Below are 25574 nucleotides of genomic sequence, written 5' to 3' on the forward strand. Positions count from 1 at the left end.
AATATAAACCTGTCGGCCATACACAGTCAAATAATCCCAAACCAAATGTGTCAGTTCATAACAAATCATTTATGGAAAGTTTGAAGTAAATATATCAGTAACAAACTAGCTCTTTGTCAGGACATTACTGATAATGTACATGTCTCTCCATGCAAAGCTATCTTTTAGAGGATCATATCTGATTTTATGGTAGTACACAAATAATAAGAGTGAGTGAGTGAGTGAGTGAGTATGGTTTTACGCCGCTTTTAGCAATATTCCAGCAATATCACAGCGGGGGACACCAGAAATGGGGTTCATACATTGTACCCATGTCGGGAATCGAACCCGGGTCTTCGGCGTGACGAGCGAACGCTTTAACCACTAGGCTACCCGACCGCCCCTACAGAAATAAGAAACACTACCTAAGTTGATATCAACCAGTTGTAGAAGTATGGCATAAGACATCATCTAGTTGTAGAAATAGGGTCGTTAAGTTAGTGAGTGAGCGAGTTTTGTTTTACGCCGTTTTTAGCAATATCCCAGCAATATCACGGCAGGGGACACCAGAAATTGGCTTCACACATTGCGCCCACGTCGGGAACCGAACCCGGGACTTCGGCGTGACGAGTGAACACCAGTTTCCATGTTGGGGACTTCACGACACACTGCTGCATGATTTCGAGAAGATTACAGCTGTTGAAAACTGTCCTCACAGTGACTCAAATGTGTCTGTGTGTTTTAATAGCATCTGTTTGTGTAGTGACTGGAATGTGTCTGTGTGTTTTAATAGCATCTGTTTGTGTAGTGACTGGAGTGACACTTTCACATCATGATGACATAGGTCCATGCACTGTAAACACCAAGCATCTGACTCGCTGAGAAAGAAGAGCAACACACAACTATGTTGTAAACGAGATCTGCTGAGATTCAGTACATCATCAGCTCACCTGACCCAACATTACAATATGCCACCTAATCCTGGCTATCAAAGTTCATCACATCTTCACAAGGCCAGTCAAAATTATTCTTAGATTACCATCCTAACAGACCTTCAATTTTATTTGCTTTTACTTCAGACTTACCGGTACTTCTGAGCACCAAAATGACAATTCTGTCCCGGAAAGGATTCAACCCCAAAAAGTACTAAAATCTGTAGTTTACTGAAAGTGTTACCCCAAATATAACATTTGACCACTTTCTAAGCATTGTGTGTTCAATTCTGTCAAGTTCTTGGGTTTTTTCAAGAAGAAATAAAATATAAATTGTTACCAATTTTTCAGGAAAGGATGGAGGATAATCCAAATAATTTATCTGGCCATATTAGATCTATGTACAAACAGCTAACAACTACACTCTCATTGAAGCTGACACAGTAACTCTGCAGTACTAGGTACAACTTAAGTCTACAGCTGTACATGACTACGGGTAAAAACGGACAAAAATTGCACGATTGTAATATGAAGGGGCTCTCGTCTTGAAAGACAATTTGGAAACATTTACTCTCATATTTCCCATGATGCATTTGATAACGTGACAATTGTGAGAAACATATTTCTTTGGGTGAATTGGACTGCTTCGTGTACAATGCTTTACTCCTTGAATGAAATGAAATATTTAGCAACCCTGCAGCTAATACAGGCAGCTGAAGTAAAAGAGTCGTGTTGAATGCTACTTTGGCCATGCTGCAGCAACATCTCAGCGAGGGACATCCAGAACGGGCTACTGGATGCTGGCTGAAGCCTTGATGCCTGATGCTATGAAGGTTTGGATTTCCCATGTTGACTTGTTAAAAGACATTACAATTTCTATTTCAGGGGTCTAATATAAATCCTTTTAAACATCTGAAACTTCATCTCTTTCATCTGCCTGTAACCATGTACCAATGAATTGTCTTGACACATAAGTCCACGTTTATTGTCTGATATTGTTTGGGCCTTTCAAAATGTATAATAACTATCAAGTTCCACATTTTCGGGAAACGTTTATAGAAAGTTTCTTCTTATATTCGACAAAATCATGTCAAAAACTACTTGCCCATGTCATGGTCTAAAAACTTTATACTTGGTCCTCATCCCATGTCTTCCAGAATAAGTGAAACGGAATCTAATTTCTGATTTTACACTTTACCTATGTTCAATCTCATTAAAATCAGATCTTAGTTCTCGCTATCGCGAAACAAAGATCTGAGGACATCCCATTACGGGTCACGTCAGAATGACCTTTCATCCGACCAATGAAAGCGTCACTTACCAGATCATGAAAGTGACAGTCGGAATGTGTTTTCTAATCATGCAACCTCGAAAACGTTAACACGGCGTATTCCGAACAACAGTTACGGCCCGTACGACTGATTCCGTCAAAATTATCGTCTGAACATTTGAACGGAGGAGGCGTTGGGAGGAACGTGGGAAGCACTGCCATACAATCGCAACCATATATTACACATTCCAGATTGTTCAGTTTTCAAAATTCTAATCGAGAACTGTGTCAATATATATTTTTCAAGCGTAGTCTGAAATGGAACTGGCCAGGTTGAAACGAGTTCCGTAAAGCTCGAGAAAGCCACTTTCTCACTGGCTGATATCGACTTCTTGTTATTCATTTCAGTGGTCGGTCAAAATTCGCAAAAGGTCGTACTGACGTGACCCGTAATGGGATGTCCTCAGATCTTTGTTTAGCGGCAGCGAGAACTTAGATCTGATTTTAATGAGATTGTACCCATGTTAGACTTCAGAGTCACCATAATCTGAACAATAGCTTAAATCTCTTGGCAAACAAGATCAACATGATTAATGTCACTGGGCCTGTTTCAAGTGAACATCAAATTTTCATCCATACCATACAGTGACCTCACTGATCTTGGGAACATGGCCTTTAAAGTAAATATTGTATATATGATGCTGATGTGCAGAGGATGTCATGGACAGGTTATGGAATAAATGACACTATATTTGTGACAAAGATCAGTCAAGTTTTGAGAGATAACATACTGCAAAAGTCTTCTTATGCAGAAGCAAATGAGATGAAGGTACATGACTACATGTCCAGTAACCTTGCTGTCTCTCAGATCAAAGGTGTCTTTCTATAGTCACAAGATGTATGAACGGATGATATTATTAAGTTTGAAGCATAGATGATCAGATGAATATTTCCATGAGCAGATTTGTAATCTGCTCATAAATCTCAATTCTTTGTGAAACAACAACAGTACAGCCTTCAAGGCACCAGGCCTTCAAAAGTTTTGATAAATTCAGCAAATTTCTGCTGCCTCTTTGATCGTCCAATGAATCTGTTCCCTGACTGGTCACATGGCCTCATTGCTTTCCAATGAACTTACAACATATTTACTTTCCATATTTTCCAGTGAGACGTTTGTCGTGGGATGACTCCCTGGCTTCACAGCCAACAAGGTTGTAGATGGCAGTCCATATGTGCCATGCCAACGCTGACAATTCAAATGTTTGGAAAATATCGTCATTGACCTCATTTACATTGTCAAAGAAGATGGAAACTCTGAAATCTCTTCTGAAAATGATGTTCCAAAACAGTCAAGGTTCAACATATATGACCAATGATGAGTCAGTAATGACCATTGATGTTCCAAATACTTAGGTAACATTCTTTTATTAGTCAGTCCTTCAATCAGACACTCCTGTACTTCCGTTCTTCACTTCTCTGGGTATAAACAACTTTTCAGCCAGTGAAGACCTAATGCTTCATCATTCAACACCATGACTGGTCAACTGTTTCAGCCTTTTATGATCAAATACTTAGGTGTTCAACACCATGTTGATTCCACCATTCCTTGGTCAGCTCTTTCAACCAATGACGTTCCTGCTATTCTGTATTCAACACCATTTGCAAGCACTCATTGGTCAACTCTTTCAGCCAAGGAACTGTCATAACACTTTCAGTTTCCATACCAATCCAGTAATGAAGATCTCAAAAACAGCATTGGTCATCACCATTAGCCAAAGGAACCGATCTTCAGCTGCCATGAGCCAATCAAATCACTGATCCATTCCAACAATAGCCAATGAGATCAGTTGTTGCCATTTTCAGTTGGTGAGTCTTCATCATTGGCATCGTGACTTGTGCTGGAAGAGTTTGTGTCGCTACTCGCGTCCGAGCTATGATTTGTATTTTCAGAGGAAGAAATATGTCCGTTCATTTTTGGCTGGTAATCCGTGATGATGACTGTCACATTGTTCACGGTGACTGGGATGTGCTGGGCGCTACTTCGATCTATGTTCCTTAACCTTGGGGGTCTGCAAGATAAGACACACCATTATCAACATTGTATATATTCAGCGGATCAATAGTTGGTTTGTTTGTTTAACGCCGCACTCAGCAATTTTCCAGCAATATGACAGCGGTCTGTAAAAAATTGAGTCTGGTCCAGACCATCCAGTGATTGACATCATGAGCATCGATCTGCGCAATTGGGATCAATGACATGCATCAACCAAGTCAGCAAGCCTTACCACCCGATCCCGTTAGTCGCCTCTTACGACAAGCATAGTCGCCTTTTACGGCAAGCATGGGTTGCTGAAGACCTATTCTACCCCGAATCTTCACAGGTCGAATCAATAGAAGTAAGACTATTAACAAGTATGTGCATAAATAGTCTTTAACACTTACATCAGAGAGTTTAAATGTCAGAAGACTTGCATTTTATTTCAGACTAGCAAGCTCATTATATAGTTGTTCTTATGCTAAATATAGAATCTCACCCTTCTGTTTTTAATATCAAATATATCTTCACAAGTTGATAAAAGCTTAAAGCACCTAGGCTTGCATCTTTCTCAGTTTGCAAACACTAATATCCAGTGTCTTGAGTTTAAAAAATACAGCTAACTTGCTTCAGTGGCAGAGATTAGTGATGTCATTTCATTGTGACGTCATCAAAACTGATGTCATAATGGTCTGCAAGGCATTATGATGCAATTTCATTGAAGCGATATTTCCTTGGTGACACTGCTTGATCTCACCCAAGCGACATCTCCTGTGGAAGCCAGTTTTGCAAGATAAAACTATTTTCATGATATTGAAAGAGAAGTTCGAGCCAGTAGGCTCAGTGGTTTGGTGTATAGACGCCTAGATTATTAATGAAAAGATGACAAAATGCTGGGTTTATCATTATAATCAGAAGGAAATTGTGCAAACACCCAACTTCCCAGTTAAGTAAGCTGTTCAACATGCATTGGTTATCCCCACCCAAGGGGCACCTGCATGAGAACATTTCAAACACTCATACCAGGCAACAGACTCACACACTAGCAGCTAGGGCCTAAGGGGTGTCAGTGATTGGAAAGTTTGATACAGACACGTCAACTGAAAAGTATCATGATATATATCGATTAACATCAAAATTAGTTATTGTGTGCGCATAGATATGAAATTTCTATGTAGATCTGCAATTAATAAACCTAGTGCTAAAAATGTACTTGGCTGATCCATTTCATATTTAAAATTGAATTTTGGTGCTTCTTACTGTCCATCATAACCATGGTAACCTTAACAGTTGAAACATTTCTGTGGCAGTGAATTGATAAGTTAGTATTGATATTCCTAAATATATATTGCAGTACAGACTGTAAACATTTATTGATACAAGGATATCACAATATATGATGACATCACTAATAGTATTTCATTATTCACAACTTGGAGGTTGTAGATAATTCACAAGACTCAACACCACTCACTGCCTGTTGTATTCTCCTTCTAACCAGGTACCCATAGGATCCAACCAGTGAGTGAGTGAGTGAGTGAGTGAGTGAGGATTGTTTTAGGCCACTTTTAGCAACATTCCAAGATGGGTGATGGCAGGGTTTGTTGACCTGGGTAAAAATGTGATCATCTTCCCGAGGCAAGTGAGTTAACTGACTATAATAAAAGTCCAGTTTCCACCCTTGCCGAACTAGGCTGGTATTATGGAGTTACATTTTGGCTGGGAAATCTGGTTCGTATCTGTCAAGCAGATTTCGGTCAAGTGCAGGATTTGCAAAGCATGTGCACCGCTAACTCGCTGTCAACAGATATTTTCTATATCTTTTCATGTTTTTAATCAAGGGGCTCACGTGATTTGATGCACTTCGCGATGTAAGACTTGTTTGATCACAATATAGATCTTGATTATCAATCAGATCGTCTTGACTGGACGCCACCGTTTTGTTTGAAGCAAATGCAAGTGATACGAGAGGTTGAATCTGATTGGTCAATAAGAGAGACATAGGAAGGACATTACTCATCATAGCCACTGGTGGCGCTACGATCGAGCCCAGGAATTCCAGCCTAGTTTGGCAAGGGTGGAAACTGGACTTTTATTATAGTCAGTTAACTCTCTTGCCTCGGGAAGATGAAATGTGATGGACTTTGAGCATATGCCTCCATGGATTGGTGTCTTGTATCATAAGTTGCCTTTTACGCAATACTCATACATCTCAGACTAGTGTAGCCTTCATCAATGAATTTTAATGTTCTAGAATAAAAAATATTTTCTAAAGCTTTGTGAATCATGATACTGTATTTTTTAAGAGAACACCTTCCTATCTTTCTTGGTTACTTGGGTCATGCTTAAAGTTAGCGGTGATGAGAATTAACATAACATTAACCCTAGTTAACTGTGATGAGAATTAACATAATATTAACTATAAATCCACACTTCAACAATTTTTCGAATTTTTTTAAGTGGAGTGAGTGAGTGAGCGAGTTAAAACTTAACATCGCATCGGCATTATCTCAGCCATATAGCCCCGAGACCAAGTTAATATATTTACAATTTAGTCATTTATGCAAAGTTTTGTTTAAAAACATTTGTAAAACATATTTGAGTATACCATATTTAGAAACAATTCATGAAACATATTTGAGCATAACAATATTATCTATACAGTTTTAAAACACGGGCTATTTTTAAGTGGACAATATCCGAAAGTCACCAGTACTATCCTAATAACTTCACTGATACATATGACATAGCCATAGAAAATCTGTGTGTTGTATTGAATACATCAAAGCCTAATAATACATCTTGGTTCATGGACAGTCAGCCTTAATTTGGAAAATAAAACATAATCAAAAGCTGTAATGATTATGAATGATCCTGGAAATGGTTCACGAGGATGATATGGCTGCCACAGTGGCCATTTTGAAATCCCGAGTTCACAAACGACAGACAATGAAGGAAAGATGGACTGAAGATGACCAACAACACGACGACATACTCACCTTCAGTCCAGGTGAGCTACAAAATAGTTTATCTAGATTTTACATCGGGAGATCAATTTTTGATTTCAATACATTTTGCATATCATAATCTTTTCATACAGGGAATGATGACATATTCGTCTGGTTTCTTCTCAACGTAAATGATACAACGCAAGTACAACCACACCATTAGATTATTTCCACATACCGGTAAGTATAACCACACCATTAGATTATTTCCACATACCGGTAAGTACAACCACACCATTAGATTATTTCCACGTAAGTATAACAACACCATTAGATTATTTCCACGTAAGTATAACCACACCATTAGATTATTTCCACGTAAGTATAACCACACCATTAGATTATTTCCTCGTAAGTATAACCACACCATTAGATTATTTCCTCGTAAGTATAACCACACCATTAGATTATTTCCACGTAAGTATAACAACACCATTAGATCATTTAAAAAAAATTAAGTTCTCTGACGTAAGATTGCGCACGGTCTGAGGCATTAGTTTTAAATAAATATGGAGTACCCCAACTGATCCAAATCTGTTAGCGCTAGAAAAACATGAAGCGTTCGACAGTGTATTGTACTTTTAAGGATCACATACAGAAATTAATGTTAAATGGTACCAAATAATATATCAATATTCATTCCTATCCAGTACATTTTTCTGCATCCCACTGGCTGTATTTTTTAGTGTGTTTTCAATTTGTATGCCACTGGGATGAAGGATTTCAGTCCGGTAAATCCCACTTAGTAGTCAATGTTTCTTTCTTTTCTATTTAGTTCATCTAATCAGGGCACTTTTCTTACTGTTAATCAGACAGTTCAATCTAGACCCATTACTCTTGACACCTAGCACAGACTAATCGTCATCGAACCAAGCCATATTCCTACAAAGTCCATCGTTAACTTTGGGCAATGACTGGACACCGTGTTGGACTACAAATTGAAGCAGTCAATATATTTCCATGAGTATTAACAGTGACAAGATTAGCCTGTTTGTGGACAGGCCACAACAGTAGCCACATCGCCCGGGTGGGCTGGATAAACAGTAAGGGGGATCTCAAAGCAGTCATATCTTAGATTAGCACAACCCTGTCAAGGGTCCCCACAATCAGCCTCGTCTCACTCAGCCAATACATCTCCGTGGCTTTTGTCAGCCTATTCACAGTCCTCAACCCAGCGTTAATTCAGCTTTCAATAGATGGTCAGGTAATTGGTTCGCTATTGCAGATCACCATGCATTGAAAACTGAGGACCTTGTCGTGTCGAACACCTTCGTGTGATTATCTCTACTTCTCGTCCTTCCGCAGATGTTCAGACTGGGTTCTGTCTAGTAGTGATGTATGGACTCACCAGCTGCCACCCACCTCAGTTGCTTATATTGCTACTCAGGCAGTATACAAAAGACATGTTCGGGGGGAGGGGGGGCTTGTGTGTCAAAAGAATACCTGCATTTCCAGTCAAATCATTGAATGAGCATGTTATTCCATGTCTGCTTCTGTCTGTACTTAATTAATATCTATGGTCAATTAGATTCGGAGTGACAGCTCAACTGGACTTACAAGAAGCTGATTTTTTAAAGTTTGCCTCAAAGGAACCTCGTTTCTTTAGAGACCTTTTAATAGAAATACATTATTATATCCGATCTATCCTACTACCCACTGATGGTGTTGTGATATGGGTTACAGCAATGCTTCAGTATTACCTTTATGTAAACATCTACATACATCCCTATTGGAAACAAGCTGTAGTTCAAGCTGAATGGTTAGGCTTTCTTAAAGTTACTTGTTTGTTTTCATTCATGATCATGTGTTTGTGAGCCCCGCTCACTCAGATAGGTAAAGCTGACAGACAAGTAGATTATATTTCATTTTTGGTTAACTTTTAAAATTCAACACAGTAGGGGTTTTTTAAGAATTGTCATTTCTCATAAATAAATGTAAAAATATTAACTTTACAGAGTGTTTTTGTAATTATTAACAAAAAAATATTGCAAACAATATGCAACAAAAGTCTCACCGATTCAGAAATTTCAGCCAATCAGGGAACAGTGTCCATTAGTGGGCAAATTATAATTATAAATTTTGCCCAAAAAATAATTTTTGCCATTAGCAAATTTGAGCAAACTATGGGAGAAACATCACCTGAACATTGTAGAACAAATAACCCAGAACTAATGATACATGGACAGATATGTTTTAAACTTGTTTACAAACCTGCCAACTTAAAGATATTTTAACGTGAAAAATATAGACATGAAAAGCAGTGGGTTTTTACTCCACCAACCAGACAGAAGTAAGTAAAATGTCTAAAATAATCTGATCTACTGTCACTATCAAAATAAAAATCATTATTAAATTATCTTAAAAAACTATAATTAAAACCCATTGAAAACATATCTTAAAAACCACAGCACTGACTTTTCCACCGCCTCCTACCTGGTCTACATTATGAAGAAATAAAAAAACACATATTTGAATATTGGATTTTCAGGTGGTTAGAAGTATGCAGGTTAAAAAATAAGACTAATTCCCCTTGATAGTTTTGGGGTTTTTCCTCTCATTTTTTTGAGGGGGAGGGGGCCTTTGCTGCAGTGATAGGTTTAGTTTGAGAATAAGTTTAGTAAAGAGATTTTAAAATACCCTACCCTGATAAAGCTGATAATTATACATTACAGTACAAATTTTTCAGGTAACTTTCAAACACTCTCAAAATCTGTTTACCTCATTAACCTCCTTCTTTTCTCCTCTAAAACTTGACGCAAAAGTTATAATAAAATGCATGTAGAAAATTGAATGACGCAGATACCATACCAGGAGCAGCGGGCACCTTTAACTCATAACTGACAAACCAAATTTGTACAAGGTCCTTGAAGAACCACTTACACATTGGGTCAATACATGCAGATGACGGCAGACACCCCATTTAGACACCTTTTCCCCCCGCTTGTTATGTACTCTCACAGGCAAGAGCTATGCAAGTGTTTACTCGCCATATTGTCTGCTAAACTTCTTTTTGCTCATTAATTTGTGCATTTTCCAACTAAAGGCTTTTCAACACAAGTTTAACCACCTTTTGTCCACACTGTTATAAAGACATGAAAGGCCGCCATGCTGGACAAAGTTTGTAAGTCTATATTATATCTATGTAAGTACTCTTTTCTGAAAGAAACTAACAATTTGTGTACACAATCACGCTCAACATAAGGGTGGAGACATTGCATATTTTCTATCATGTCAGATGCTATACTGGCCAAGGAAGGAATTGCTACTTATACAAGCACACTATTTTTAAACAAACTGATCTCAAGGATTAATGAAATTCACTGGAGAACAGGGTTGAAATGGGTTGTTAGGTTGCGAGATGACTTCAGAAATTCCGTCAACATTCATAACATTTTATCATTATCAAATACATTATTTGTTCAATAGGCCATAACTTATCACATAAGCCTTTACAAGCTTGAAATAGGCCACATCAAAGACAACCGTGTGGTGTACATAGCACAATCAGTGGAGTACCTCTGCAATGCTGTGCAATATTTAATCATGACATTTTTTCAATGTTTTGATTTTGCTTCATGATTTAGTCGTAAATTATTTTGTCACGGCTTAAATTCACATTTCACAAACAATATCTGTGTCTCCTTGAAGAGTTTCACTTTATCGTATTTCAAATTTGAAAGTGGAAAAGATGGTTCCACTGACGTACAAAGAAAATTATCTGGAGCTCATTTTTAGATCCTCTGTTAGGAATGAAAAAGTATTTTTTCAGTCATATTGAAGAATGCAGGGAGTTATCTGATCGGGTAATCAACGACGGATTTAGGTACAACTACACCAGTATCAATCAGCGCTGTTTTTTCTAAAGTTGGAAATAGCTTGTAACTGTCCTAAGAAGGTGAGACATTAATAAACACTGACGGGAGATTCCTTTGACTGTTTTTTTTGAGCTTATGTTTTGACAACAGGTTGTTTTTTTCAAGATTGTATAAAAACGAAACCGACTGCAATCCAAGTACCAACATCTGCCTGAGATCTCATACTGCCAAAATTCACATTTCACTGTAAGATGCACAAAACTAAAAATGCATCGTTCCCATGAAGTCATTGCTTATTGTCTTCATACCTTTACATTGGGCATCGACACTCACTCTCTCGACCTCTGGGTGTCTGGTTCAGGCCAAGTTACTTTACAAGCCACAGACACAGACAGACACACAGACACAGACACACACAGAAATGACAATATTCAGGCCTATACCAATCACTTCCATACATCCTGTCATCCCAATACATCACTTCCATACATCCTGTCATCCAAAATACATCACTTCCATACATCCTGTCGTCCAAAATACATCACTTCCATACATCCTGTCATCCAAGATACATCACTTCCATACATCCTGTCATCCCAATACATCACTTCCATACATCCTGTCATCCAAGATACATCACTTCCATACATCCTGTCATCCCAATACATCACTTCCATACATCCTGTCATCCAAGATACATCACTTCCATACACACTGTCATCCAAGATACATCACTTCCATACATCCTGTCATCCAAGATACATCACTTCCATACACACTGTCATCCAAGATACATCACTTCCATACATCCTGTCATCCAAGATACATCACTTCCATACACACTGTCATCCAAAATACATCACTTCCATACATCCTGTCATCCAAGATACATCACTTCCATACACACTGTCATCCAAGATACATCACTTCCATACATCCTGTCATCCAAGATACATCACTTCCATACACACTGTCATCCAAGATACATCACTTCCATACACACTGTCATCCAAAAAACATCACTTCCATACATCCAGTCATCCAAGATACATCACTTCCATACATCCTGCAATCCAAAATACATCACTTCCATACATCCTGTCATCCAAGATACATCACTTCCATACACACTGTCATCCAAAATACATCACTTCCATACATCCTGTCATCCAAAATACATCACTTCCATACATCCTGTCACCCAAAATACATCATTTCCATACACCCCGCCCCCCAACACACATCACTTACATACACCCCGCCCCCCAACACACATCACTTACATACACCCCGCCCCCCAACACACATCACTTACATACACCCCGCCCCCAACACACATCACTTACATACACCCCTCCCCCCAACACCCATCACTTACATACACCCTATCACCAAACACACATCACTTACATACACCCCATCACCAAACACACATCACTTACTTACCCCCCATCACCAAACACACATCACTTACATACACCCCTCCCCCAACACCCATCACTTACATACACCCTATCACCAAACACACATCACTTACATACACCCCATCACCAAACACACATCACTTACTTACCCCCCATCACCAAACACACATCAATTACATACACGCCATCACCAAACACACATCACTTACATACACGCCATCACCAAACACCCATCCCCCAACACGCATCCCATTTATGCAGGGTAGCTTGAGGGCATACCATACCTGTTGCCATCTTTAGAATGAGAACCAAGTTTTTCTTTTTTAGCAGGATTATGAGATTTTTCTTTCTTTGGTGGAGCTGGGGGTGCAAACTGTTGAGCCACTTGCTGTGCTACCAGCTGGGAGTTGAGCCTTGGCTTCCTGCAATAACAAGCATGAGAGATCACTTGAGACACACTGAGTCACTATGGTAGTCGCGCCTGGAAGCCAAATAACATGTAAATGCAATAAATAGCTGAACATTTGATACCATGTAGATAGTTCAAACCTGCTAAATCTAATGTTGCTGTCATACACTGGTAACAATGTTGCTGTTAAACAATAATTGTCATACACTATGGACAAAATGTTGATGCTGAACAATAATTGTCATACACTGGTTACAATGTTGCTGTTAAACAATGATTGTCATACACTCTATTCACAATGTTGCTGTCAAATAAGTCAAATAGTCAAATAAGCAGTATTATTCACTCAAAAGCCTATGAACTTCGTCAGATATGAATGTATTATTGCCATTTACCAAGTCCTTAACACATCTTTTAAGAATGGTTCCGCTTAATAAGTAATTTTGTTAATTTGAGTCTCTGTATCTTCATCTGGTAACTCAAATTATGATGTAAAAGGTTTTGTACTCTATTAGGTCACGTGGCCTTTAATGCAAATACACCTGTCTGTCTGTCTGTCTGTCTACAATGTTGCTGTTAAACAATAATTGTCACATACTCGAGATGAAATGTTGCTGTTAAACAATGTTTGTCATACACTGTAGTTATCATGTTGCTGTTGAACAATAATTGTCATGCAGTCTAGTTACAATGTTGCAGTTAAACAATATTTGTCTTACACAGTAGATGCAATGTTGCCGTTAAACAATGATTGTCATACACACTAGTTACAATGTTGTTAAACAATTGTCATAAATTCAAACATAAATAATTTACATTCCAGATAATGTAAATTGTGAAAAACAATTCAGCATTGTATTGAGGTTAGTACTAGCATCCAATTGTAATAATTACATGGTAGATATATAATGTATTACCTATTTGGGCAATTGCACTGGTAACTAATTTCCCTTCTTTAAGAGGCATTTAGAAGTTGGAGTACTAAGTAAGGATAAGATATATTGATGAACCACTTCTTTATTACCGAAACGTCACTCCTATTTGTCATAAAGAAGTTGTTCATCCATATATCTTATCCTTACTAACTAATTTCCCTCAAATGGAGCAAAGCAGTCTTGCTTCAAATTCTTGCAAAATCAAGAAAAGTAAGTGCAGGAATTAATGAAAACTTAACAAAAATGACAAAATATTTATAATCTGTAAAACATTAAAGGAGTCTTTTTAATTTAAGTAAAAACTGAATTCAACGCTAATCACATATGTAATCTGAAGTCTGATTGGCCTGGTGTCCACCTGTTGTCTAGAACACTCATCCATGGCGTGTTCTTGTACATAGAGACATAGTTTCCCCTGCTGGGCCAGACACCTACACACACACTCATGTTTATCATGTTTATTGGTTTTACATTTATTCCAACCACTATCTAACAAAATTGTTCATTGCAGAATGTATTTTGCCTACAATCAAATTCTCTTAAATGTTTCAACAAAAGTATGTACATCTCCAAACTTCTAAGAGGAGCCCTAAGTTTTGTCAAATGAAGATAAGCTTAATACAGGTCAACTGAGGATGAAGATAAGAGAGCAAACAGCTGGTGATTCAAGCCAGTGTCAGAGGGGGCTGATACTGTCTGTACATCATATACAACACTGTATATATACATCATATACAACACTGCATATACACATCATATACAGTCTGTACATCACATACAACATTGTATATATATACATCGTATACAACAGTCTGTATACATAATATACAACACTGCATATACACATCATATACAGTCTGTACATCACATACAACATTGTATATATACATCGTATACAACAGTCTGTATACATAATATACAACACTGCATATACACATCATATACAGTCTGTATACATCTTTGGTACATCATATACAACACTGCCTATACAGGGATGAGAATGGGTATTTTCCTTTTCAGCTGAAACTTCTTTGTGGTGGAGCGTGGTCCATAATTTGGGGGTGTTTAGGCGGAAGCCATGAGATTTTAACAAATTTGTGGTCATTAAAATTTGCAGAAATTCGCTGCAGATTCTCACCCCTGCATATACACATCATATACAATTTTTACATCATATACAACACAGTACATACCCATCATATACAACAGTCTGTAAATCATATACAATGCTGTATTTGTTATTTTCACAGTATTATGTACAGTGATCCCTCGCTACAACGCTACCTTCGGGGTCCGAATAATTGATGAGTGTTATAGATGATCAGCTGTTTAAAGAAGGTCGAGTCGTAGGTGGTAGATGACCAGGTAGATGGTAGGTGGTAGATGAGCAACAAAACAGTATACATGCCCTGCCTACCTAACACGATCTACGTTGTACATTTCAGAGTTTCAAAAAAGATTTGAATAGAAGTTATTTAAAGTATGAAATTTGATATAAAACATCACTAGACATGATGATTTACCATTTAAAATGTATTTCCTGCTCTCCAAGGCATTGTTTTATATGCAGAGATTAAGATTACCGTGTGTATTTTCTCGTAAACTAAGCCGGAAATAGCAATCAGCTGTGCACACGTCTCCTCCCAATCTACCAGTGATTCAGTTAAAACGTACCCAATGATACAACCTCAAAGAATTTTGATGCAATGGTCGGAAGAAATTGTATCTGAAATTATTATTTCATCAGGAATAATTTATTCCAATATCGCGTTATTTTAGTTGCAGCTTCCACCATATATACTTAAAATTATAAGAACCATAAGCATAGCACTTTGGTACAGATGGTATGCAGGATATTTTCTGACGTTTGGAACGATTTTGACCAATCACCGTAGGGACTTCCCGCGCTACATGTATTTCGATTGTGAAAACGTTATGTTGACATTTAATCGTCAAACTGCCTCAAATATGACTTTTAAAAAGGCGAGTCATGGTACGGCATTTATGATATGTGTATCCATTCCCTTGCAACTAAAGTTTGTTTCAAGGCGTCAGTAGCGGTAATCTGACTGTGGTTGCTGTAAATAACAGTGAGTTGTGCGATCTACCGATCACTTTACATACGATTTCGCCAACATTATTGTAAACATTATTATAATTATTGAATGAAATTTTGAATATAATTAATAAAATATATTGCAAACATTAGTCCAGATAAACAATGAACATTTTTTTTTATTACCAGATATAATAAAAATAGGATTAAATTGCGTACTTCAGTTCAGATTTGTTGACTAGTATTTCCGGTGTTACGTGATCGCGGTGATCAACTGATAATTTTTTCTGAGATGGGGGTAAACATCGTGTCATTGGAAAACTTGAGTTTATTAAAAAAGTTAGTAAATTTTGGGAGCCATGCTTTACAGTGCGCTATAACCGAGTTACCGCTATATTGAAGATTGCAATAACGAGGGAACACTGTACGTATTTACATCAGACTTAGTTCCGTTAATAAAAGGTTTAATGTGACCAGTGACAAAATACAATGAGTGAGTGAGTGAGTGAGTGAGTGAGTGAGTGAGTGAGTGAGTGACTTAAACGCTGTTTTGAATAGTATTCCAGTTATATGAGGAGGAAAACCCGAAGTGATGCAAGTCTTATATGTTTACCACTTTGGTGAAACCCATGAGCATGGGCATGGTGCTGAGAAACCTAGAAACATAATTTGGGTTAACCAGGATTCGAACCCACAATAATAGGTTTCTGGCATGCAACTCTGTACAGGGAATGATTATTGCTTAAGGCTGCATCAGCAATCTTCCAGCTATTCATGGCGATACAACGTATTTGCATTACTTTATTTTTCTAATTCACCACGGATGGAGAGGTCAGATCATGGCTTTTGGGAACTGGTCAATTCATAAAATGAAAATTAAGATAGTGTCCCCCTATCAGTTTCGTGTCATGTTGTTTAACGCCGCACTCAGCAACATTCCAGCTGTATGACGGTGGTCTGTAAATAATCTAGCCTGGACCAGACAATCCAGTGATTGACATCACGAGCATCGACCTACTCCATTGGGATACGATGATATGCATCAACGAAGTCAAAGAGTCTCACCACCAGATCCTGTTATTTGCCTCTTACAACAAGCAGTTGCCTTTTAGGGGAAGCATGGGTTACTGAAGACCTATTCTAGCCCGGATCTTCACAGGTCGTCACCCTATACTGACCAGAAATAAATTGCACTGAGAGTTTCTCTGGACGGGTCATTCTGTAACCAGATAAAAACCAGATTGCAATGTCCAGGCTGGTCAGTGAGTCTGTGCCCAGGGCTGGAGAGAAACCAGAACACACTAGCCTGGCTGGTCAGCCTGTGTTCCTGGCTACAGGAGACAAGACACATGGCACTACCCTGGGAATACTGAAGTGCTGAATTTTCACAACAGCCAAATTTATTTAATTTCCCAAACTAGACGTCACATTCTGTAAAGCTCAGAACACATATTGTCTGCTAATCCTGTTAATCTCCTAATGTTGGTGTTGCTTTCGGTTAATCAGTCCAGAGAAAGCCCAGGCATACTGGGATGTGTCCAGTGTTACAAATTAAGGTGAGTCTTGGTGTCCTTCAAGTTTGATCATGTAGTATTAGGGTCGAGGAACACCTACCGTATTCGACGTAATAAGCGCCCCGCTCTAATAAACGCCCACGGCGATATTTGCTAATATATTGGCTAGTAAACAATCCCAATTAGCACCCCTTCCGATTGATTAATGTACACAAGACTTATTTATTCGCGTATAATATGCACTCGTTATATGCACACTTAATTATGGGCAATTAAATTCGGGAAAAATACATCTGTCGTACATAAACATTTCAGGCTATCAGTATAAACCACGAAATTTATCTTTAAACTCAACTTTTTTTTCACCAAAATAATATTCTAATTTTGAGAGCGCCCTGGGCGCTTCTTACGTCGAATACGGTGACTATTTAACTTAACAGTAAGGCTTAGACCAGTGAGACTTAATTCACTCTTAATTTTGAATCATCGTGTGCCTATTCAAAATATTTTTCAACATTAACAGTTGTTTCTGAAAACTCAAGATTGTTCTATAATACAGACTGGATGAATGATTTAGTCTCTTTAAGACTCATCATCTTATCACACCCCTAAGTCAATACTTGTGAAGAAAAAAGGCTGTGTTAATGGTAGTCAATATTATTCTTTTAGTTAGGAGAGTTATATACCCTGGCTGATATGATCAATTAACAAGGGTTCTATACACACATGGCAATATTACAGCTATATTTACAAGATCTAACACATACACACTGTTTCTTATACTCCACTGTGATATATAGTTTTATTATATATACAAGAGCTGCATATACTGTTGTTAATACTCAACTGTGATATATATGAGCTGCATACACTGCTGTTATTGCTACACTAAGATTTACAAGAGCTGCATACACTGCTGTTTATACTCAACTGTGATATATATGAGCTGCATACACTGCTGTTATTACTACACTTAGATTTACAAGAACTGCTTTTTTATGGTTTGTGTTGGGAAATCAACTGAAATTTTACAACTGATCTTAGTCTAAATTGTTGACTTCAAAACATCAATATTTAGTGGCCCATTGGTTCAAGTTGCATCTACTCACAATTTGCGAGTTAGCATTCCAGAACTCATATTTATGGTAAAATTCTAAGATCTGTGACACTTTCCTTCCACACTTATGATACACCATGACTACTGGAACACTGTTCAAAGCTACAGTAAACCAACTGTGTACAATTCACTGCACAATATCCCTTCACACATAATACTCATTTTAAACCCTACACAGCCGATGATTATTTCTTCAAACAATGCATCTTCAGCACACTTTAATGACTGAAGGGGTAGTGAGGTGGCCCAGTGGTTAAAAGCATTCACTCTTCAGGCCAAAGACTCAGGTTCAATTTGCATGGGTACAATGTGTGAATTATTTCTTCAAACAATGCATCTTCAGCACACTTTAATGACTGAAGGGGTAGTGAGGTGGCCCAGTGGATAAAGCATTCACTCTTCAAGCCAAAGACTCAGGTTCAATTTGCATGGGTACAATGTGTGAAGCCAATTTTTCTGGCGTTCCCCCCACCATGATATTGCTTGCAATAACTAAAAGCGCCGTAAAACCATACTTACTCACTCCGATGCCTGAAGCAGGTCAACAGGTGGTTTAAGCTGGAGCCAGATGCAACCCACATCCTGTGATGCAGCTTCTGGCAATGACCTAATGATGGCCAATGACTACACCAGCAAGGTGTGGAGCAACTCAAATGTCAAATGATCCTGTGCCGGGAAGGTTACCTGTACCCAGAGAAACACAACACGGCCATGTTTGTTGTGACTAGCCACCAGGTGAGTTGCTGTTTTGTTGGAATCATATGACTGATGATTACTAGCTGGCCATGTTGTCTGGTGTGTATCATACCTTGGCCTTGGCCTTCTTACAGCATCTGGTCCCACGAAGGCCAGTCATGTGATTCAGCCAGTGCACACCTCAATCTACCATTTCCCAACTTTGTATAGCACTACTTCCCCAATTCTGTATCACACCTTTCTCCCTGATCAACCATGAACGCAAAGTAGTCATTTCCATTTGTTTAGAACAAATTATTTTTTGCAAAACAATGTCAGTGCCCAATGCCCCTCACCACCACAAACAAACAAAGGATAACAAATGGTCGGTCCTTAAATAATCAAATCTTAGATAAGCGTGCCAGTAGGTGATATCATGAGCATCAATCCACCCCATGAGGCCCAATGGTACTTAATCAGGTAGTTCACACATTGGTACCACCCTATCTACTCTAAACAAGTGGGTGAAATCATAAGCATCAAAACACAGCATCAACTTCAATGGCACTCAATCAAGGAAGGTCACACAATGGTACCACCCTATCGATACTAAACAAGTGGATAATATCATGAGCATAAATACACAGCATCAAGTTCAATGGCTCTCAGTCAGGCAGGTCACACATTGGTACCAGCCTACTGATACTAAACAAGTGGATAATATCATGAGCATTAATACGCACCATCAGGTCCAATGGCACTCAATGAGGTAGGTCAAACATTGGTATCACCCTACCATTATTAGTCCCCTTAATCACAAGCAAGGGGCACTAGGGTCCTATTTACTAAGGGCCTATTCCCTCCCCAGGCCCCACGGGGACACCAACCAACATGTGGCGATGTGGTCCCTCCATTCATCATGGTACAAGTACAGTTATGACCTGAAGGTATGTGAGGTGTTGATCCCCTGTTCTGCTGGGTGATTGTCCTAATAAATAACAGGGATTAACGCCAGTGACAAGTCCAGGCCATAACTTAAACATGGAAATAAGCCCAACAGTCAAAACATTCACCTTGCTGGATTGATTGTTCGTTGTTTAACGCCGCACTCAGCAATGTTCCAGCTATATGACGGTGTTCTGTAAATAATCAAGTCTGGACCAGACAATCCAGTGATTGACATCATGGGCATCGATCCATGCAATTTGGATCGATGACAAGCATCAACCAAGTCAGCGAGCCTGACCACCCGATTCCGTTAGTCGCCTCTTATGACAAGCATAGTCGCCTTTTACGGCAAGCATGGGCTGCTGAAGACCTATTCTACCCCGGATCTTCACGGATCTCAACTTGTTTGAGCACATGCACATCAGTCAGAAGAAGTGGCGTTCAATATGGATCATATTTGAACTGTTTTTAACACAGGGAATCTTAAAGTGCTGATTCAAGTTTCATGCATCATTTATTTGTTTGCTGTTTAACATCACACTCAGCAGTATTCCAGATATATGATGTGGCCTGTAACTAAACGAGTCGTAACCAGACAACTGTGTGACAATCCATACTTTCGGGATACGCTGACACATAAGTTTCCTGTTATGACCAGCACAGGTTGCTGGGGATCCATTCTATCCCAAATCCCAATTCGGAGGTTCTTGTAGTAGATACAAGAACTTGTTTTTTCATAATAACCTTTACAAGAGTAATTATTGTATAGCAATGTTCAATGTAAAACATAACTAGAAAAGGCTATTTTGAATCTGCAATCTCATTCTCACAATGCGGCAGCATTAGAAACTAACAATTTTAGTCCACTAGATAACCATAACAAACCCCTTAAAATGGCAAATTTCTTCTAGTCCTTATCATATCTTAACTTTTGGGCAGTTTGGCAAGGTCTACAGGACTAGTGCCAATTTCTAACGCTGCGTAGGTAATTTTATTCAAGTGCCTTGGTATTTCTGTCCAAGTCTACAAGGGCTTTTGACACCATGAAACATCATGACTCCAAGGTGATATACTTCAAAGTGATTCAGGCTAGGGGTCAATGTTTCCTTTGACAGGTTTACTGACAAAGTCTGTCTTCCTGTCCTGACATAGAATGTAATATAGCACCTACAGGGTAATGGAAACAAACGGCCATCATAATAAACTACCTTTGCTCAATATGAGTTTTCCTTTAGCTGTCAATGCCCCTAGGTTGTTTAGCTATGGATATCCCTCTAATCCCGTTATTGTTCATCACAGTTTGTTAAATTGATATTGCCGACTGCAGGCGAGAAATTAACATACGCCATCTTCATCAAAATACAGCTACATACGAGTTTATTGCTCAGAAAAGGATTATTTTTTCAAATCACCTAATCATTTTCTCCTTGTAGCAATGGTAAGTGATAATCACATATTATACTTTCATCACATGAGAGACTTTGATGTTAATCTGACAAACATACTGGCGTCCATTGTTCAATCAGGCGAAAGATTTCAATGTGGGTGATTTTCACTCCGTCAGACATGGTGGCTGTGACAAGGTCATTAACACATGGCCTTTTTGACCAGACCAGCGTGGCTCATGCACGACCACCTCCGCACCTCCATCCTTCCCCAGAACAACAGCCAACAACCTGCCGTTGGTGGTTCTCACTACAGACTCTAATGTCACAGCCATTGCTCTTTCTCTCAGCTGGTGGGGTCCCCGGCCCTCTACCCCTGCTGTTTAATGTAGTCCATCAAGGCTCGCACTCCAGAAGCCATCATGGAAAAAGAGACTTTTGAACATTAAATAAGTGAAATATATTGACGTTCTAGAAGCAAAGAGGATGAACAGGAGTATAATGAGAGGAGGGCACAGTTTCAGCTTTCATCACTTCAACATGGAGTCAGATCTTAACCAAGAGACTTGCTGATTTTTTCTCAGATTATCGCTATACCTATGTTGAACAATTAAATTATCGCAAATACCTCCATCAAGCTCTTTGCAAATAAAGACGCTGATTTTGCCATGAAGATTACATTTTTACATACATGTTGAACCACATCTTAAATCTAATTTGTATTTTGGATAACTGTATGGTGATTACTTAGGTTTTTACAGAGACCACCAGAAAAGACTTTGGGAGATTGTAGGGAAGATGCTATTATCAAATTCAATTAGCTCTAATATTTGAAGCTGCAGCAGGGCACTAACCTTACTTCTAAAACATGCCTACTTCCAACATTCCCTCTTAGTGGAGGGCTTCACGGGAGCGTGTGTGGAGCGGGAAGTGCTGACTCGTCAACAACGGCGAGAAGATAAAGTTTGGTGAATCGCACACAATAAAGTTATCTTGTGTCTCATAAAAACAAATGAATGTTCATAGACCAAAAAACATGAAACCTATTTTCTGAAGGTCTCATGAACAAGAACATAATAACATGATTGGTGGGTGAGTGAGTGAGTGAGTGAGTGAGTGAATGAGGGTGGGTGAGTGAGTGAGTGGATGGGTGAGTAAGAGTGAGTGAGTGAGTGGGTGAGGGTGTGAGTGAGTGAGTGAGTGAGTGAGTGAGTGGGTGAGGGTGTGAGGGTGTGAGTGAGTGAGTGAGTGAGTGAGTGAGTGAGTGAGTGAGTGAGCACTGCTTGTAGCCATGTTTCATCGACATCACAGTGGGAGACACCAGAACCGGGCTTCACTCATTGTACCCATGTGAGGAATTTAACCAGGTGTTATGAGCTATGTTTATCGTGGAAAGTTACTATCCTCAACATTACTACTAATAAAAACCACACAAACACAAATAAAATCACCCCTAAGTGATTCAAAGTCTTGTAACATGTTTGACAGAAAAGCTGCTCACATGGGTGGTTGCAGTGTGTCTGTTGCCTGGCTGATTGTGTGTCATCAGACCCCTGCAGATAATTGCCCATGCTCTCTGTTTCGGGATCCATTACTTAAGTCAAATATTGCTGGCTGTAGCCTAAAATAACATCACTTTATTCTACTAATCACTGGATTGTCTGGTCCAGAATCAATTATTTACAGGTGGTCGTCATACAGCTGGAATACTGCTGAGTGTGGCATTAAACAACAAAGAAACAAATCCTACTTCTTATATAACACAAGTCAGGTGTATATTTCATTACCGCATTTCCGTGCACTATCTATCAGGTGTAGAGACATTCACGGATTTATCTAGACCAAGATTCCAGCAAATGCCTTTAAAATTACCTGATAGGAACTCATATTTTCCAGTTCATGTTTATGATATGTATATCTAATAACAAAATAATGACCTTGTTGCGAGAGTCTGTATTTCACTGATATAACAACCAATAAATAGGAACAGGTTTCAAAGCTCAGTTTTACATTATTGCATGGACTACAATCTCAAAATACAATTTTAAAATATTGCTGATTTAATGAGAAAGAGAACTTTTAAAAAATCTTCACAATTTAAAAACCGACAATCAAAGTTGCTTTAGTATAATTTTCATTCTCGTGATAGGGAGAATGCTTTGTTGAAAGAGGTGACTTGCTGGATCAAGTAGTCAAGCTCGTAACTTGCTTGACTGAATGTCATCATAACCTACCATAGATCCTTGCTCATAATATCAATCACTGGATTGTTAGAACAAGACTTGATTATAAAGATCCGGGGTAGAATAGGTTTTCAGCAACCCATGCTTGCCGTAAAAGGCGACTATGCTTGTCGGAAGAGGCGACTAACGGGATCGAGTGGTCAGGCTCGCTGACTTGGTTGATGCATGTCATCGATCCCAATTGCGTAGATCGATGTGCATGTTGTCAATCACTGGATTGTCTGGTCCAGACTCCATTATTTACAGACCGCCGTCATATAGCTGGAATATTGCTGAGTGCGGCGTTAAACAACAAACAAACAAACTTGATTATAAGAGATTTTGCTAGACATGGGCTTCTGACTATCGGATAAAGTCGCAGACTGTTCACAGGCCGCCGTCATGCAGCTGGAATATTTCTGAGTGCACTGTCGAAACAGACACATTTTATTATGTTTATCAATCTAGCAGTAAACAATGTCAGCTTAACACATAGAGAACTAATTACTATGGTATGACTATCTCCCGATACGATACGTATCGTAATATTTTGTTCATGATATATGTATCACAATACTTAATCCGCTGCACTTGGGATTGATTTTTATATTTCATAGGGCATAAAAAGTAGTACCGGGTAAGTTAAAAGGCTTGAAATTTCCAATTTGGTCTCATATTTGAAACTAAATAGGTCACATTTCCATCAATATCTATTTCAGATGACACTGGAGTGTCAACGTCAGTTAGAAAAAGCCTAAAACAGAATTAATGTCATAAAACAATGTAGATGTAAAATAGATTAAAAATGATAAAATAGTTTATTAAAATGCATGTAGGACCCATTTTCTGATTTTGCCAACAAATTCATTCCATTGCTGTTTTTATGTTCCAAGAGTGAAACGACATGAATCAATACAGGATTAAAATATGAATTGTCTAAAAATATTAGCGATGCACCAATGTACTGGTGAATCGTGACACCCCCTACTAATTACACTGTCTAGACCATGACTGGAAATGGAGGTCAGTCCATGGACCAAGGCACTCCACACACACATGAAGATATTGAGACGGTCCCTTAATCACGTTAATGTTCGTGTAAAAAGACAAGTAGAGGAAATCACCACTTCCGCCCATCCCTGTCTGGGCAGTCTCAGACTTAATTCCCTCACCCCTGCACAGACACCCCCTGCCCCCCACAGCACCCCATCCCACCTGGCCTACCCCATCATCTGATAGTGAACATGTGTGTGATTAGATTATACACTGACCTCATCAGACAGTCATAATACATGTGCAAAGAGAAACGCAATAGCCACTCTTCCAATATAGTGACCTTGGGGGAATGTGTCAAAAGTGAAAATTAATAAAAACATTGACTTCAACTCTGCCACCCAAGTCACAGAAGCATCGTCATAGCATGATGAGACAATAGGATGGTCTTGCAGGATTCAGAGTAAACACCGCATCAAGAGATACAAATTTGTCTCATCATATTTTGTTCTTTTACGTCTTTTTTACTTATACTTCAGTTTAACCATCACAAAGCATGAGCAAACAAACAACGAAAGATAAAAAATAGGAATTTCTTCTTCTCCCGTCAACTGTATATTTTATAGGTTAAAAAAGTCATATTATATATGACTACATACAGCAACAAAAAGCAACAGTAATTTCATAAAACTAGAACTAAAGGAATATGTAGCACAGCCTCTGGTAAATAACATAACAACCCAAATACTCCTGGGCGACTCATGTCTACTCCCTCCCCCAATCTACCCCTTTCCCTAATCTACCCCTGGGCCACCCATGGTCTACTCCCTCCCCCATTCTAGCCCTTGGCCACCCAT

The 25574-nt window shown here is 38.8% G+C and overlaps 1 protein-coding gene across 1 annotated transcript in view; it reads right to left on the reverse strand.

The window, feature by feature from the left end:
* Positions 1-3829: 3829 nt before the first annotated feature.
* The window catches only part of LOC124134339 (YY1-associated factor 2-like), a 37740-nt gene continuing 15995 nt past the window's right edge, over positions 3830-25574 (reverse strand). The window contains exons 3-4 of the mRNA XM_046499107.1: positions 12748-12885; positions 3830-4250 (exon numbers count right to left, since the gene is read on the reverse strand). Coding sequence (XP_046355063.1) covers positions 4025-4250; positions 12748-12885 — 364 coding nt within the window. The 3' untranslated portion in view covers positions 3830-4024. The remainder of the gene's footprint in view (positions 4251-12747; positions 12886-25574) is intronic.

Source organism: Haliotis rufescens, unplaced genomic scaffold (assembly GCF_023055435.1).
Source record: "Haliotis rufescens isolate VD_foot unplaced genomic scaffold, xgHalRufe1.0.p SCAF_16, whole genome shotgun sequence".
Lineage (NCBI taxonomy): Eukaryota > Metazoa > Mollusca > Gastropoda > Lepetellida > Haliotidae > Haliotis > Haliotis rufescens.